General features: G+C 39.2%; 1 protein-coding gene across 1 annotated transcript in view; it reads right to left on the bottom strand.

The window, feature by feature from the left end:
* NCKAP5 (NCK-associated protein 5) overlaps nt 1-17052 on the bottom strand; it is a 406029-nt gene that overhangs the window by 260905 nt on the left and 128072 nt on the right. The window contains exon 3 of the mRNA XM_014941123.1: nt 12997-13074. Within this exon, the coding sequence (XP_014796609.1) occupies nt 12997-13074 (78 nt within the window). The remainder of the gene's footprint in view (nt 1-12996; nt 13075-17052) is intronic.

The following is a 17052-nucleotide window of genomic DNA, read 5'->3' as shown; positions in this document are numbered from 1 at the left end:
AGAAAGAGTGAGAGAGAGGTCTTGGAAACAAAGTGAGAACACCTGAGATGATGGAAACGAGAGACAGCTGGGTAGGCTGGAGCACAGAGGCTGCAGGAAACACAGCGTGCGAAGTAAATCCTCATTGTGCTGAGACAAGAAATAAAGGGTAAAGCTGTATCTGAGAACTGGAGACAAGAAGAAATACTGGAGAAATTAATCTTCAAAAATGGAGGTGGCAAGAGTTTTTCTACATTTTGAATTTGGAGGCTTCTGAGCAGAGGAGCGATGCGCTCTCAAAAATTAATAAATCATTGGAATTAGATATACCAGAAGAACTAACACTCTGATTTTGCTTAACAGATTGGCTGTAGCTGGAAACAGTGCATTTTGCAGAAGGAATCTCCTCCTGTGGTACAAAGAACAGTCTTTGTGGCCAACTATTTGGCTGTGGTGACTTAGATAAACCAGTAGCCGGGTCTGTTAACACAGATTTTCTTCCAGGTTGGCAATTCCTTTTTCCAGTGTAGAATGGAGACGTCCAAAATTATTTGAGTCTGTCAAATTTAAAGTGTCCTTTCCAGGACAGCAGCTTACACAGGCACCTGGGTGTCTCCTGAGGAGACCCAACCGTTCAATTTTCTGAGGGCTGATCTAGAGTCCTGGGCTATTTAAAGCTCTTGGGTTTAATTCCCTGTACCTGAGGGTAGTATGAAGCCTATACTGTGCTGTGAACCAGAGCAGATGACACACGGATGTTCTCAGATAATACAAAACTCTGTTAAAGAAAGCTGCAAAGAAGCAAGAGAAGGGAACTAGGCAGAATGGCAGCTACAAGGTCAGAGTCTCCAAATCCGGCAGAATTTGAGGGCTCCAAATGGATTCTAATTCTCTGTTAGAACAGGGTTGTCATGGTTTAAACCACCGTCCTGTAGCAGTCACACAGCACTGAAGTGATGTCTACTGACATGTTTTAATTGCTTTGTTGTGCAGGGAAACACCTTGAGCAACTCTCCTAAGAGCTAATTTTAATTACTGAGTTTGAAATATGTTAATTTCCTGTTCAAATAAAAATAAAACCATCCCAAAGTAATCACATTATAATGCCTGTTGCTTGCACAGTCCACCTAAACCTCCTCTCCAGATTTCTTCATAATTAGTGGTTAAAACTGCAAAGGCTGAATGGGTTTTGAGACTTGGGTAACATACGAGAGGCTGCACTGGATCAGCCCAAAAGGCCTGTGCAGCTCAGTATCCTTCCTTTTCAGTGACAAAACCCAATATCCAGGGAAAGATACACTTTTCCCTTTCCCAGTGACCTGGGAGCTCAGGGATGTCCTGAGCCAAGCTTGCCCTCTCTGCGTTTAGTACATCTCACTAGATCTCTTCCACAGCTTTGTCCAGTCTCCTACTGAACCCATGTACACTTTTAAAATCGAAGATACCTCTGAACCTTGCTTACATGAAAAATCTCTTCCTTTCATTTGTTTTTTGATGTGCCACCTGTTAGTTTCACCCGATGCCCTGTATGTCTTGCACAGAAAGAAGCAGCAGACAGGCTGCTCCTCTCCACGCTACTCAAGCTTTTGGGTCTGTCATTCCCCTGTCTAAGTCACTGCTTTTTCAGACTCCAGAGTCCTGGTTGTTCCATAAATGAAAACCATCTCGTGTTTCTGATCATCCTTTTCTGCCCTCTTCTGAACTATGCCAGTTCTGGTGCACCTTTTCTGAAGGGGGGGGGGACCAGGACTGCAATTGGTATTCAAGATGCAGTAAAATCACCAGCATAATTATGATCCCTTCTAGGTGTGGTACTGCAGATATTAAAATACTGTTCTAGTCTAGTCAACAAATCTTTCTCTCAGTCTGTAAATTGTTGCATGGAAAGCTTTTATTTAAAGACCTCATCTATCTTTCCATAGCTCTCCTTTCCTGAATTCCTAGTGAAATTATTGAATCATTCCACCAGATATGCTACGTTAACCAGGACGATAGGAATTTAAAAAAAAATAAAAATATTGCTAGTTCTTTAATTATTTTCAGGTCTGAGCTTACATCCACTGAAATTGAGCAATGAAATTGGTCTCCTGCTCTGTAACTAGAAGTGATTTAGAATTATAAAGAAACAGTATTTATCTGCAATTTAAAGCTGTAATTACAACTTGAAAGTATTTTTTATGCATATTGAGCTATACTGTTCCTGACAGCTGAGATACTGTTCTTCTGTGTCTCTTTAACAGTATCTCAGTTTCATACACAGCAATGAGTACATGTTCCAAATCATTATTTCTTGTCCCTAGGCTTGCGCAATTCTATCTAGCATAGACATTTAGAAGATAATACACTAGTTTTGAAACCAAATTCATGACTTTGCTTACCATTGCTTTGGAGGGATACTAAACAGCAGTGCTCATACTTCAGAAGACTTAAACGAAGTAGATGATAGCATTAGCTGGACACATTAATGGTAGTCATAGTTTTAAATATAGAAACCTAACAGCTGGCACTGACAAATGCAGTAATTGCCCAGTGTAGGAATTTTGTCATTTTCTCAGTGACATCGGTCTCCTGTTGAAGGGACAGATGCTCCTTAAACTGACTTCTGATTCTTGACTGGTGTAGCGTACACGTGGAGGTGATTTACCTCTGCTCGCTGTTGCATTCCACAGCTCCTTCAAAGGGGAGATACTTGGGAAAGAACAGGTTGGAAGTCACTAATTTGTGTAGTAATCAATAACGCCAAAATAACCATGTAATCTTAAAGAGGGTTTGTGCTTCAGGGGGGAATATTTCATGCCTAAAAATCTGGGGGGAAGAGACCTCTAGAAATGTACAGTTACTAAGTTTAACTTGCTTCTTGTCCTTTTTAATCGTGCTTTATTTACTTAGGACTGGAGCTATGTATAGGTGATGTCATACTAGATTTGCAGATATTCTACCTAAAGGTCACTAGCACTTAGCACTAGCCTTGTTCCAAAACTCTATTAAACAGGAGCAGGGTAGAAATCGCGTGCACTGACGTCATTTATAGAAACAGTTGCTCTTTCAGCTTGACACAGGACACTGTTCAGTGAGACCTGAGGCAGCGCTGCCCTTTTGGGGACTTCAATTCAAATATGGGGACGATTCCCTGCGCATCTGGGAAAACTGCCAGGCCGGGCTCTTACACAAAAGGCTGTGCTGTACGAGCTGATGGGGACACTCGCTGAGCACCCTGTGCTGGCAGAAAAAAATCACAGATCGGTCACTCGAGGAGAGAATCCGACAGGTTCCAGAACAAACTGGTCCCCAGTAACCCTGTCGGTATTTCCCAGTACAGACTGGTAAGACTCCAGGAAGACTTACAGTCTGGCTGCTGCCTTGTGCTGAAATCTGCTACCTGCTGCTGACAGTTATGTTCAGCCTGAAAAACAGACTATAAAGTTTTCTCTTTATCTCAATGGAAATTTAGAATTCAGATCCTTCATGGGAATTCTGAGTGTCTTGTAAGTTGGCTGAAGAAAGGGGTCAAGTGCTGCCACTCACACATTTGCACATTGCAGAAAAGAAGTGAAAGGAAATCCTGACATTCCTGTCACTGGGAGAAGGATGGCATTTGGCCATTTTTTCAAGCATTTCTAACAGTGTTATTAGAGAAAAGGAGAAGAGGGATTGAGAGTGCTTACAACTTTTGATCTGTGTTTCTGGACCAACCTCTCCCAGGGCTCTGCAGGAAGATAGGTACTTCCTTTGCATTTGATCTCTCTTCCCCAACCGGGAGGAGTGGAAGACCATAAAAATACAGGAAGCCTTGGAGGAACCACGCGATACGCACTTGTTTGTCTCAAAAGGGCTTAAGAGGCTCTTGACCTGCCTGGTAGAGGACTAAGAATCTGCTGTATGAAAATCAATATTGGATTTATTACAGCAGCATCCGGAGCTGAACTGGGAAGAATTTGAGAGGTAGCATCAAGCTCGCATCAAACCTCCTCAAGGACTGGGCAACACAAGCATGTTCTGGCACCACGTGGAAGCAGATGGGCTTATCCCCCTGCTGCCTTTAAAGGTGCTGCATAAACTACAGCAAACTCAATATTCTGCAAAAGCTGGTGTCTCCCTACTGCTAAGAATTTGCTGGAGATTAACCTAGCTTTTCTATTTTTTGCTTATTTAAGTTACGCTTTCTAGACTCTGCTTAGCTAATCAGGTGGTAATAAAATTAAGAGGTCTATATTTTGCAAGCTTTTATTCATTTTTTAAAATCTCAGGGGAATATCTACACAAGCGAGAGTTTGCAAATTCTGAGCTATGCTGATTTAAGTAGGAAAAAAATACTCTCAGGTCTTTAATATCTGATGAATGCTGCCTTATATTTGAAACCTCGTCCCTAGTGGAACCCATTACAATAATGTTTATACAGGTTTATGTTGTAAATGCATGATATTTTCCCTACAGGAGAATATGTTGGAATTTACTCCTGATTAAAAAAAAATAATGTGCAAATGGGCATTACCCCAGAATACGGGTTGCTACAGGCACAATCATGCCCTTTTATTAACAATTAAAGCAATGGAAAATATAATGTTTTAACTTAAAAAGGGTTTCATACAGCAGGCAGAACAGATAGAAAGTGCACCCTGAATCTCCTGCAACGTGGGTAATCAGGAAACCAACCAAATTCTACAGAATTAAAGGAAAATTTCAGAAATCTGTGAAGTACCTCCTCAAGCTCTTCCAGCCTGGTTACAGACAGCGCTAGAGCTAAACAGGAGTGAGCCTCCTGGACAAGACTATCTGCAGATCTAAACTCCTGCAGAACTGCACTCCTGTCCACCTGGATCTTTAGCTGCCAAGTGCACACAACGCCTGGAGAGCCCTGCTGGCTGTCATGGTAGAAAGCAGAAACATGACAGTGGATCAGGGCAGAGTTAACATTAAATAGCAGGAAGAGGTGATGTCACAGCAATATTTTGGTTGCCAGGTGTCCTGCTTTCAACTCAAGTGGTAACTGTCCTGCAGTAGGACCAGCCAGATGTCACAGGTATCTACACCCATGGTTTTCTCTATACCTTTGCTTGCAGAACAACATCAATATACTTTAAAATAAATTGTTTCAAGAGAACAGGATAGAGCTCTTCTCCCCTTGCTAATATCCATCTCCCAACAGAGATCACTTACATGGAGTGTAAAGGGCCAAGGACAGGAGGTGGAGGGGACACTTCACAAGACAGATCTTCTTTTCCACACCTCATCACACGATGAACCATGGACACAAGAAAATGCTCTTCTGTCACAGAGCACAGAACAAGATTGTCACTGAGCCCACTTCAAGCCATGAAACCTTTTAAAGACTCAGGCAGCCATGTGGGAACTTCATCCCCCAGATAGGAGGGAACGGGGTGACATCACACAGTGCCGTGACATGAGAAATACAACCTTATTATTGATACACTGAAGTGAAACACAGGAATACTCTGGCTTAGACACAGATCTCTTGTATAAGCTCCATTACTTAGGACGTTCATGACTTTATTTTTCTCTGTAAAAAAGGAATTATGTTATTTCTTGTTTCATCCTTGGGGCTGAGGAGATGAAAACCATTTCTCACTTTGAGTACAGACTGGAACAATGAGGCCCTGTTCTCACTTGGGGTCCTTAACTCTTGCTTTAATGTAATTTAGAAAAAAATAAAAATGGGTGAGCATTGCAGAATGACACAGAAATGCTAACCTTGATTATTTAACTTCTCCTTCATGCGTGAAGCTGATTTACAGGGAAAGGTGCTAACCTGAATTGCATGACTTCATATACATTTTCTCACTGGCCTCTTCTGCATCTTGCATCAGCACTGCCCTGTTTGTAGGCTTTATTAGTGAAACAGATCAGTGATGTAACCCTCCTTTAAAAATAACAAATTCATAAATTCTCCATTTCCCCTTCCTTAAACCCAACACCCCATCTAAACCCCCATCTCACAGCCTGTGTCTGTGCACTACTCATTTCTAATGTATTTCTAAAATGTATTAATTTTGACATCCTGTTTTTATAAGAGCCCAAATTCTCATTTTTTGCCTTGATGTAAATCCATGGGTTTTCCTCTGCCAAATAAGAAACAGAGGCTCCGTGTAAAGATAAGGTTGTTTGGTCTTAGAGAAGACTTCAGGGCAATGTCACTGTTACTCATAGGAATTACTCTTTGCTCTGTGAATAATTCCAATAAAACCATTGGAATTATCTGAGGAGTGAAATATGATTCAACATGAATAAGCGTGGCTGTGCCTCGACATTAGTGGAAGACTAAATTCAACCCCCAAATAATGAAAAGCGCCTACAGAGAAGTTTCCCTTTGGAAATGCTTGATTTTTAAAAAAGGACCAGATGATCTCCGAGCAACAACAACAGATAATTGCGTATGAATTTCTTGCAGATTATTATGTCGATCTGTTATTCGGTTTCGCATCTGAAAACTGGGGTGTCGTTTTGGATGAGCAGGGGGTCTGACGGGTCCCCCCATGGCCGGTGCTTTGGGGTGGACCTGTGTTTCCCCCACGGGGCGATGCAGCAGTTGTGCCCGGTGCCGGGTACCTGAGCCCAAGTCTGCACTTCAGAAGATGCAGACAAAAAACCTGCCAGACGCACTTCGAGTCAGATAAAACCAGCTCAAAGCACTTCCTTTTTCCTACCCCTAAATAGCCACTAAAGTAGTATGTATATCTGCATACACAAAAGAGTTTGTTCTTATAAAAAAATCTAAACCAAACAGAGACCCACGCCAAGATTATACATTTCATTTCCCAGCATACAAATGAGGATCTAATTTACTCTGGGCTGTTCATGCATTTTGCTTTTAACAAACATCCATATGTCAAATAGACTTTCCACATACTTCCCTGCTGGAGTTTTTTTTTTCCTTTCAACTTGGTAGGGAACATTTGTGATCCTTATTCTACCAAATATATCTGAAGAATATATTTTGCTCAAGGCCTTCTATTTTTTAATTTAAGAGAAACAAATCAATTCATGGCCCTGGCAGTCTCACTATTATGACAAGCATACATCTGTGCAAAAACACCCCAATCCCTAATTAATGTTATTAACATTTTTAAATTTAAATTGGTTGATTTATTTAATTTTATAAATATGACCATATGAAGTTACTTTTTAAGGAACACTTTTGCATCTTTTGTCTGCAGTTTTAATATCTGTGTAGTTTAGCATAGATACAGAGATGTTTGCTTGTATCAAAATTGTTTTATATTCAGATGGTTCCAAATCCTTCATGTAATGACTTCAATAACTGAGGCTTGACCCTTCACTCCTGACTCACGCAGCACTGATGGCCGGTGTTAATGGGAGTCTTCTCCAATTAAATGAAACAGGCCAAGAGTTATATTCTTTAAAATTAATACTCGTTACAAATGTACAATGCCCAAATCGTCCCAGATCATATTTCTCATATACCACAGCACATCAAATTGAGCATAATTTTAAGTCAGCTTAGTAAACACTCCACAAAAATATGCCCAGTCCAAGTTAAAATTACTCACTGTTGGAGGAGATTTACTTACTGATCAGGTAAATAGTTGCACATAAAATGACTACCAATCAACTTTAATCATTTGAGGTCGGTTATTTTATATGACTAATTAGTGGAACTCATAAACTTTGAACAGCTATAAACTTTTGTAAGATGCCCATTTTACCTCATTTTTGTTTAAAAGACACTGATCGATCTTGAACATTGAGATAAATTATACTTGAATATGCACTTCTTTACTGCAACAAGTGTTCTAGCAGCTCTCCAGTCTTCTCTTTCGGCTACCAGTTTAGTATTTAGAGTGGACTCAAGTCATATATAAGCTTCATTTGTAACCTGTAACCTATTCTCTCTTAGTTTTCCACGATCCTATTAAAAATATGATTTATAAGGTGAACAGTAAAACATTTGCTTTATATAGAACTCGTTATTCCCATTACTCTCATCCAGTTCAGTGATGAAAAGGTATCTTTAACAAGTGTGGTGGGAGATGGGCATTGTGCGGGGGAGTCAAAGGGAGCGAGTGGTTTCCATTCACAGATAATACAATGGTGGTGCTTTTTGTGGCCCGTAACTACATCTGCACTGCTCACTGAACCATCCCAATTTACACTCAGCTAAAGAAAAGCACATTTGGCCAAAAATCAGATACATTTTTAATTGGTATCCTAATGCGCATATTCAAATACTAATCCCTGGTAGAAACGGGTCTCTGGAGCAGTATTGTGAACTCTGTTATACAACTTGGTAGCCTTGTATGCTTTTTATCTACACTTTGGTGTGAATTTATTAGCGCATAAAGTCACAGATCAGAAGCCTCAGCTTTAGGGAGACACATGGGATGTTATAATGTTAGTTGGCCACATCTGAGTACCTGAACGGCTCCTAATTGCCAAACTCAGCTCTGCCTCGACCAGCCTCAGCTCCAAACACTAAGGAAGCTGGAAGGAACCCACCAGTGCTTTCAAGGATTTTACAAATTTATCATATATACCCACAGCTGTTTCCAGCAGTGTTGGAGAGATGTACCAGAAAACCCCAAAACCATCACCCCCCCCAAAAAACAGCAAAACAAAACACCGTGAAAGTGGGAATAGCACAAAACACCTTTTTCCTGGCTTTATCCATTGCCGAGACGGTGTGACAAGACAGGTGGCTCACGAAGCGAAGAAGAAAGACTCATGCTCTTACAAACCATCCAAGTCAAACCAACCCAACCTCTGCCCGCTGATCATGGGGTACAATAACCATTTTGGAAGATAATTCATTCCAAACACAGTCTATAACTCACGTTAGCATCATAGAGCAGAGGGAACTTTTGTTATCGGAAACTTCCAGGAAGGGTTAAAATGGGGATTCAGCCCCAAGACCTGGCTGCTTTGACCTTAATTCCCCTCGGGCCAAGTTACTAAGCTCCTGACAAGAAAAAGATACTTGTGCAGAGCATGACCTTATTTAGCTGGGGTGGCATTTGGGTTTTTTTCACAGCCTTCATTACTGTAATATCATACATAGGGGTTTTCATTTGTTTGCCATGCAACTTATTCCCCTAAGATTAGTCCTTTCCTAGTCAAGCAGTTTAAAGCTAATCACAGTTGTTATTTTAATCTGTGCTCACCATTAAGAATTCTTGCAGAGCTCTTTGCTTGTTAGCAATTACGTTCTCCCAATGGAAGTTTATGATTACAGCAGAAGCAACCTGTTTAATACTTGGCACCTCTTTAGTATACAAGCTTTAAACCCAGGAGCATAGAAGCATGCTAATGTTGGTGATGAAAGTATAGCACATCTATTTAACAAACTCTGGTTTTAAAATACAGTGTTGGAGAAATGCCATGCAGTCCTCATGCACTTTTGTGGTCCTCCCCCTCCGTGTTTTTCATTACTGTAATAAGGTAATAAGTTGCCATTGATCCTGCATTCATTTTTTGATGGTCGTGTCTGACATGCAGGATATCCCTGTGCTTTCACCACAACAGACTTCCGATTCCAGTAGCACTAATAAAAAAATTCCTTTGAAAGGTCTTAAGAACAGGGTTTGAGCCTTGCATATTTAGGCAAACATCCTATGCTTCAATAGGAATTCTTTCTGCTGTTAAGGGAACTAGTAATTACTCTCACTGATCTATGTGTCCAGACTTAAAAATTATGATCTCCTGTCAAGGTCAATTAGCAAAGACTGCAGGAGCAAATTTTTGCTTTTCATGTTGATTGTCCACGTGATTCTGCCATAAAAATGATGCATAGTAATACACATCAGCTGAATTAGATAGAGCGTGAAAAGACTATGAGAGAAACACCACTGTGGGGGGGTCCCCCACCCCTCACCCAACTCTCTCCTGTTTAAAGCTGTTTCCAGACAGAGCAGAGAAATCTAAAACAACCCAATGTTCTGGTTCAAGCTGATACAGTGAGATGCACGATCACTATTGTGTCTCATCTCCAGTGATAAACGTTGATGATTTGCGTCTACAGGGGTCAAATTTGTCTCACATTGGATAAATTTATTTTGTTCAAACTTGAGAAATGGGGGAACCACTGGGAAGAGAAATATGCTATCATTTTTCTTGTGAAAATAATTATTGTAAAATGTTCAGTGTAAGCACAGCTGTGTTAAAAACACACGCATCTCCATATACTAGTGAGGTACCTTCACTCCTTGTTGTAAAGGTTTTAAAGAACAGAACATCTGAAGCAGGCCTAGAGGTCTATGTTAGTAGAAAGCTATAAAACGTGACCTAACCATAGTCAGTTCTCCTGGGACAGCAATTACAGCAATAAATGTACCACAGCAGATGCTAATGCCGTGTATAAACAGCCGTCCTCTAAAATGAAAAGAAATTTTTGCCCCCACATGTCTTTTAGGGTCCCATTGTCCGTGTGGAAATGTAAAGGAAATGTAAAATTGATATGGGCACCATGCCATGGGCTTTAGTCTCCCCTGGCCTGGCCTGGCTGCCATAAATCTGTCCCGGCTGGAAGTAAGGCTGAAGGAGCTAAATGGTTGGAATTTGTGTCTGTCTGTTTTATTAGCTCGCCTCGAGTAAAGTAGGGGTTATTGGTCAATGTCAGGTTCAGCACCCAGTGACCCACTGGGTTAAAATCGTGGTAGTCACAAATCAAGAGCATAATGAAGTCTGAGAAGAGGGCTATGCTGATTTATTAGGACATCTGTCTGGCTGTAGCCAGCCCAGTACTGCCCCTGCGTAGTGTGAGCTATTAGCATAATCCTCACCATCAAACATCTTAGAGATTTAAAAGAGAGAAATAAAGTCTTCAAAGAAGACTGGCAAAACCAAAAGGGTTTATCTTGTAGTGCTCATTGTAAGTCTTAACTTTTTATGCCAATACCCAATAAAAATAACATTAAAATTAATTTTAAAAATAAACTACTGTCTTCAGTTTTCCAAACCCACTGAATTTTCAGAACACATCTGAATGTCTGTTCAAAATAACCCGTACTACTTTTCAAAGACTTTTTCATCTTCTAATTTTTTATTATTCATTTCCATTTAACCATAGTATGGTCATGCACATATAATGTTATCACCTTAATTCTTCCAAAAGTAATCTCCTGAATTCTGTAATCTTAAATGTAAACTTCAGGTTTTTTTGGAACACATCTGAATGTCTGTTCAAAATAACCCGTACTACTTTTCAAAGACTTTTTCATCTTCTAATTTTTTATTATTCATTTCCATTTAACCATAGTATGGTCATGCACATATAATGTTATCACCTTAATTCTTCCAAAAGTAATCTCCTGAATTCTGTAATCTTAAATGTAAACTTCATTTTTTTTTTTATGGCTACTTTTAAAGGAAAGCAGGAATTTTATGCAGACTTTCTGAGTCTTGCCTGTAAGACTAAGTCCATATCATGACTGCTGTATGCTGTAAATACTGTAATGCTACTCTATATCCTATAGGCCAGGAAGTTTGTGAGATGCATAACAACTAGTACTGCCACGTGCAAACCTACTTTTTTGTACATGAGAGGCATTCAACTGAAAAATCATACAGATCATTATTTCTTCCTTGATCAGAACTAAGGTGAAATAGGTTTTAATCTATGAAGACTAAATTATTCCCAGAAGATTACTTTATATTTCACTATGTATTAATAAAGATTGTCACTGCTCATATGCCTTCAGAAAGAAAAAAATTAAATATTGCATTTAAAAAAATATACGGCCGTGAATGTTGAATGAGTTTCATCACTGGTATTATTCCATTTCCTCTCTATTAATAGTTATTCCAGATAGGAATTTAGCTCGTAGCTATAAAAATGTGAGGTAGTGAGTAGTTAATAAATAGATATTAAATACTTAAGAAAATACAAAGTTAAAGCAAATACTGCAAAGTGCTGTCATGAAGATTTTTTTTACACCAGCTGTGATAATAACATTTCTATACAAATGAAAAATCTGGAAGAATTAATTTTAAAATGATCAAAATAAATAACTTATTAAGGGTGTGAGACTTATGAGGCTCCTGAAGACTAGAAAATTTCTTCACTATTTTTACCATGTCTTATCAGAACAGCCCTGAGACAACAGCTAGAGAACCGTACTGCTGAAATGTGGTAAAGAATCTATAGATTGAGACATTTTTGCCATCACATCGCTGTTTTGAATGACGCTTGATCAATTTTGGACAGATGCAAACAATGCACAACCTCTTGCCCTACCTAACGAAGGCATCGACAGCAACACAGCAGCAAAACCACTGAAGTGCAATATGGAATAAAATTGCTGTTGTAAAGAGGAAACTATGTCTGGAATGAGATAAGCACCTTTTGGTGAGACCTGACGACTTCCCCCTGTGAGTAGACAACATTTACTAGACCAGATCAACACATGGAGGTTTGCAAGGTTCTACAGTCATCTTCTGAGAGGGATGCAGAGTTTGAGATCTCCAGAAGCACCTGTGCAGTTACCACATCTGCTGTACAGCAGAGCAGAAATGCCCACTGGCTGCCCACCAGCACGTGGAAATCACTGCTTTGCTTAAACCAGAGTTAAGCTTGGGCAGCCTGCACTGGGCAACAGGAACAGAGAAGAAATCGAAAATCTGGACTGTCAAGAGTACTGCAAAATTTTAAAACCATGTTTATTTCATCCTCAAAACCCTCAGTTCCTCATGCTGATAGTTTTTGCGCCATTCAGTGAAAACACTTCTACTCAAGAATATAAGACCATTTCTTAAATTCAGTCCAATTAAAAGAATCTGAAGTAGAGTTAGCACCCAGTGCTTAGAAAAGTGAACATGAGGAGACCTGTGGATGTGTGTAACGGCCCTGATTAGCAAATGCAAGATTCAATTCATGTGTGATCCCTGCTTATTTCATTTGGGTAAGATTTGCTAGTCCGCAAAGCACTAAAGAGTGGAGAAACTGAATACCCAATCTTTTTTTTTTTTTTTAAACTCAAGAATGAAAAATATGAAGCACAGCGTTTTTCCCAAAATAGCAACATAAATAAATATGCATGTGAATAATACTTGCCTCCATAAATTCCAGCGTTGTTCTTCCAGCTGAGTCACTAAATGCTCGATGTATTTGTTTGAGTCCATATATTCCTAAATGAAAAGTGATTAAAGGTTAGTCTTTCAATGTTCAAAGCATTTGTAAAATTTTGAGTAAAAGACAGTCCGGGTCAGTTTGTGGAGTCCACTTTCATTTTGCACCCAGGGTTATCCCATGTAGGCAGAAATCACAATGATGTAAAAATCTAGATTAAAGCCAAATTTGAATTCATACCAAGTGGACAGGGTAGTAGCTCAGTACACTTTTCAGGGATTATTTGAGGGGAAGACAAAAGGTGGTGAGGGTATGCAAGTAGCAAAAATAAATTAGAGTACATATAAGTATATATCCATATTCTAAGCCCAGAAATATCTTCCCTGGATCTAGACTGAAAAATAACTTCTCAAAAATGCTGTCACTGTTCTGGTGCACATTTTGTTTTCTTTAGGTAGAAATCAAAGTGAACTGAATATTTGACTCAAATATTTATTTCGTGGATAGTATGAAAAATATTAAAGCATGTACCCTACTTGAGAATGAAACTATAACTCAGTTCCTATATCACTTTCCAATTCAACTTTTGCAGATGCTCTAACTTGCAGTATCAGCTATATGAAAGGTACTGTATTTGTGTCGACAGAATTTCTGATAAATAATCATGATCAGATGAACAATTTGGATTTTTTTTTTTCTTATTGAAGGCTATTCTTTAAAGCCAATGCAAAGACATGATGTTTATTCTCAGCAGAGAAATACATCAGTAATAGATATATACCACTTCATTTCCAGGAGGAAGGCAACTTTGGTGTTATTTATATAAAATACTTGAGAATGAAGCCACGGAATAACATGTGATATAATATGATATATTCGGATGACAGCATTACCAACACAGCCACATTACTACTATTCTGAAAACCTATCAGTAATAATATAACTCTCTTGAAATATCTCAGCAAACCAAAAATATATTTCAAACCTCATACTTCAGGAAATAACAAGTATTGGAATACTACATGGAAGAGAATCCATCTTCTCCTTCTGGAGACTAAAGCTCCACATTTTTAGCTTTGGGTTCATCAGAAAATCACTTCATGGGTTCTTGTTTGTATTAAGGGTTGTTTCTTTACTATTATTATTTATTTTGTGTACAAATGTGGATTTTTGTTGTAAAGTAGTTGGTTCTTCTTAGCCATTTATCCTCATGACCAGGAATATGAGATAGCTAGCTACTACAGGGACAGTACGTCATCATGTCTTCTCAAGGTGGAGATAAATGTTAGCTGATTTTAATGATCATAATTTATATATAAATGTACATTTTTATTTTTCAGGACTGGAATTGTTCTAAGTGGTTCTGTGTTTCTGCCCACTGTAATTATTTTCTTGTTTTGACTGAGAGAGAGCCTGGTTGCCCAAAGGCTACCGTGAGACAAAGGAACGGTTCCGGCACAGACGGGAAGGAAGAGTGAGAAGCTGCTCCTGAGGACCCCGTGCAAATGCATCTGGGCTGGATCCTGTTCCAACTGCCTGGCTTGAAAACCTTCGGGTGTTGTGAAACTTTCCATTAAACTCTGTGGTTGCCCAAAGCTTAAATTATAATCTAGACAGATGTATCTTGTAGGTGTTGCTTTCAGAAAACATTCAATAATGTAAATCCTGAGAAAAGCCATGAAGTTCAGTGGCATTAATACAGCTTTTATACCAGTGCTGTCTGGAGTAGATGCTGACTTCAGCATCAGCTCTTATTCTCCCTGTTACTCAACTGAGTTGAATTTTACTTGGAGTACACTACGTCGATTAAGCAGCAAGCTTCTTCTAAACCAATACAAGTAAAGTCATTCCGCAATACAAATATATTACAGTTTAGAAAAATTATACTGTACAAATGTATAATGATTAGTTGCAGTACCAAGTTCTTTAAAACAAGCCGTCTTTTTTTACTTAATATTTTTTACTGCATTGGACCTGGTATAAATTAGTCTTAATACCTTTATATCTTTTTAATGTAATATTAAACAATATTCCTGATTTATTTATCAGTGCACTTTGCCCTACAGGCAAGGATAGGATCAGCAGTTTTGCTCCGCATAATTCTACCATAATAATTTAAAAAACTCATTCTGAAGCAATTTTCTCAAAAATACTGTCTAGAAATAAAGACAATGGGGAAAAAGAAATCAGTGTGTTTATCCTGTATGACTGCTGCCTTAATGTTAAGTTTTCCCTGTGCTAATCAGAAATATTATTCTATTTCTCTTTGAAGAACCTCAGGAGTATGTAACCTGTCAGTCTGCAAAAGGGATATAAAAAATATCTGCTGTGATTTGATAGAAACATTGTGATTAGCAGTACCTCTTTTCTTCTACACTGCTAAGGCACGTCTGGGTGCCAGCCGTGTCCAAAGCAAGCCATCTGCCTCACACAAGGTCTCTGTTCCCAAACCCAGGTTTCTGCTCTTTTCTGTTCCCAGCTATCCCAATAAGCCAAATTCTGCAAACCCTGGATCAGGACCCAGGATTATCGTTTCATCAACATGAAGCAAATAGCAAACAGTCATTTGAGATTTAGAGCAACCCTGTGATTTAGAATAACTTGGCACATTCAGGGAAAGCATAACATCTGAGAAAAAGCCCATAGAATTCACACTTGTTCACAAAGACTATATATACAATTTAGTAAAGTACAGACATTTTTCAGCACCCAATAGATCACATCGAGAGGAGTAATACAAATGTTTTGTAGCTGCTTTGGAGCTCTGTCGTGAGAATGCTTGCACCAGGTAGGTTTGAGTAGCAGGGCTAACTGTTGAGTCCAAGGAATTAGAGAAAGCATCATTTTCTGATGTCTGACTTCAGGAGCTTGCACTATTGGAAGGAGGATTCAAGTGACACACACACTCTTTAGAAAAATACCTTTTCCTTATGAAAACGGAAACAAGATCTAATAACTGAGTAAGGATAAGAATCATTTAGGTAGACACACTGGTACTTATACTTGATACTAATAAGACAGATCAATCAAACAGGAGAGGAAGGCTGTGAAAGGAGAATGGCCCCGGGGTATCTGAAGGGGCTTACAATTCTGCCTGTTCCCACCAGACAGCTGAACGCTGAGCACCTGCAGAGCAGGGGGGTGGTGGTGAGGCTGTGGAAGGCCAAGTCAGCATTTCCAAAATTATACAGCATTTTTTAATCTGAAGTTGGAGGCTTCGGATTAGTGCATTTTTTTATAAATCTGATGATATTATATAGTAATTCTGCTGGTTGCAGAATCACCATCTGTGCTGTTATTCTCCATTGGAGTAGACCTCTGCAGCCTGAGCTACACTGGCTCTGCTTCGAACCCCACTCTGATCTCCAGCCATTCCTCCCAACCTGCAGGATTACTGAGGAGCCCACGATTTAAAAATAAATAAATAAATAAATAAAATTTAAATATTTTTCAGAATAATGGGTGAAACCTGTTCCCTTTCTTCTCAATTAGATCGCTTCCAGTCAGGAGGATTTCACTGCCCCGTCTATTCTCCTATGATGCTATCTAACTTCACTGTTCTATGGAAAAGAACAACCTTCTGTAATACATTTAAATGCAGTAGAAAATCTTTCTAACAGCTGCGTAGATTCTGGCGTCCAGGAGGAGTTGGTATGCAAATGTCACATACCAGCTCATCTAATTTAGAGAGCATTAGAGAATTGCTTTACCGAAATTGTCACTGTTTTGAGCTGAAGCACAAGTCTAAAAATATACCTAAGTATGTTTTTTGACAGAACTAAATATCTAACTTTTGCAACGTGTAATGGTTTTGCTTTTTTTTTTCTTTTTCTTTTCTTTGTTAGCTGGACGGCTGTCAGGAAAAAAAAAAAAAGAGGAAGAGAAAGGAAATGAAGTGCCTCCACTGAGGCCCGGGATCCACTACTCGGTATTTTGGTTGGTTACTTGGGTATTTGTTCTGGCATATCCATGTTGTTGTGCTGGGCAGGCTATCAAAAATCATAGAGCACACAGAACATTTTCCCATCCATTGTTAC

This window comes from Calidris pugnax, unplaced genomic scaffold (assembly GCF_001431845.1).
Source record: "Calidris pugnax isolate Ruff unplaced genomic scaffold, ASM143184v1 scaffold60, whole genome shotgun sequence".
Lineage (NCBI taxonomy): Eukaryota > Metazoa > Chordata > Aves > Charadriiformes > Scolopacidae > Calidris > Calidris pugnax.
The sequence above is the reverse complement of the archived record's forward strand: the minus strand, read 5'-3'. Positions and strand labels throughout refer to the sequence as shown.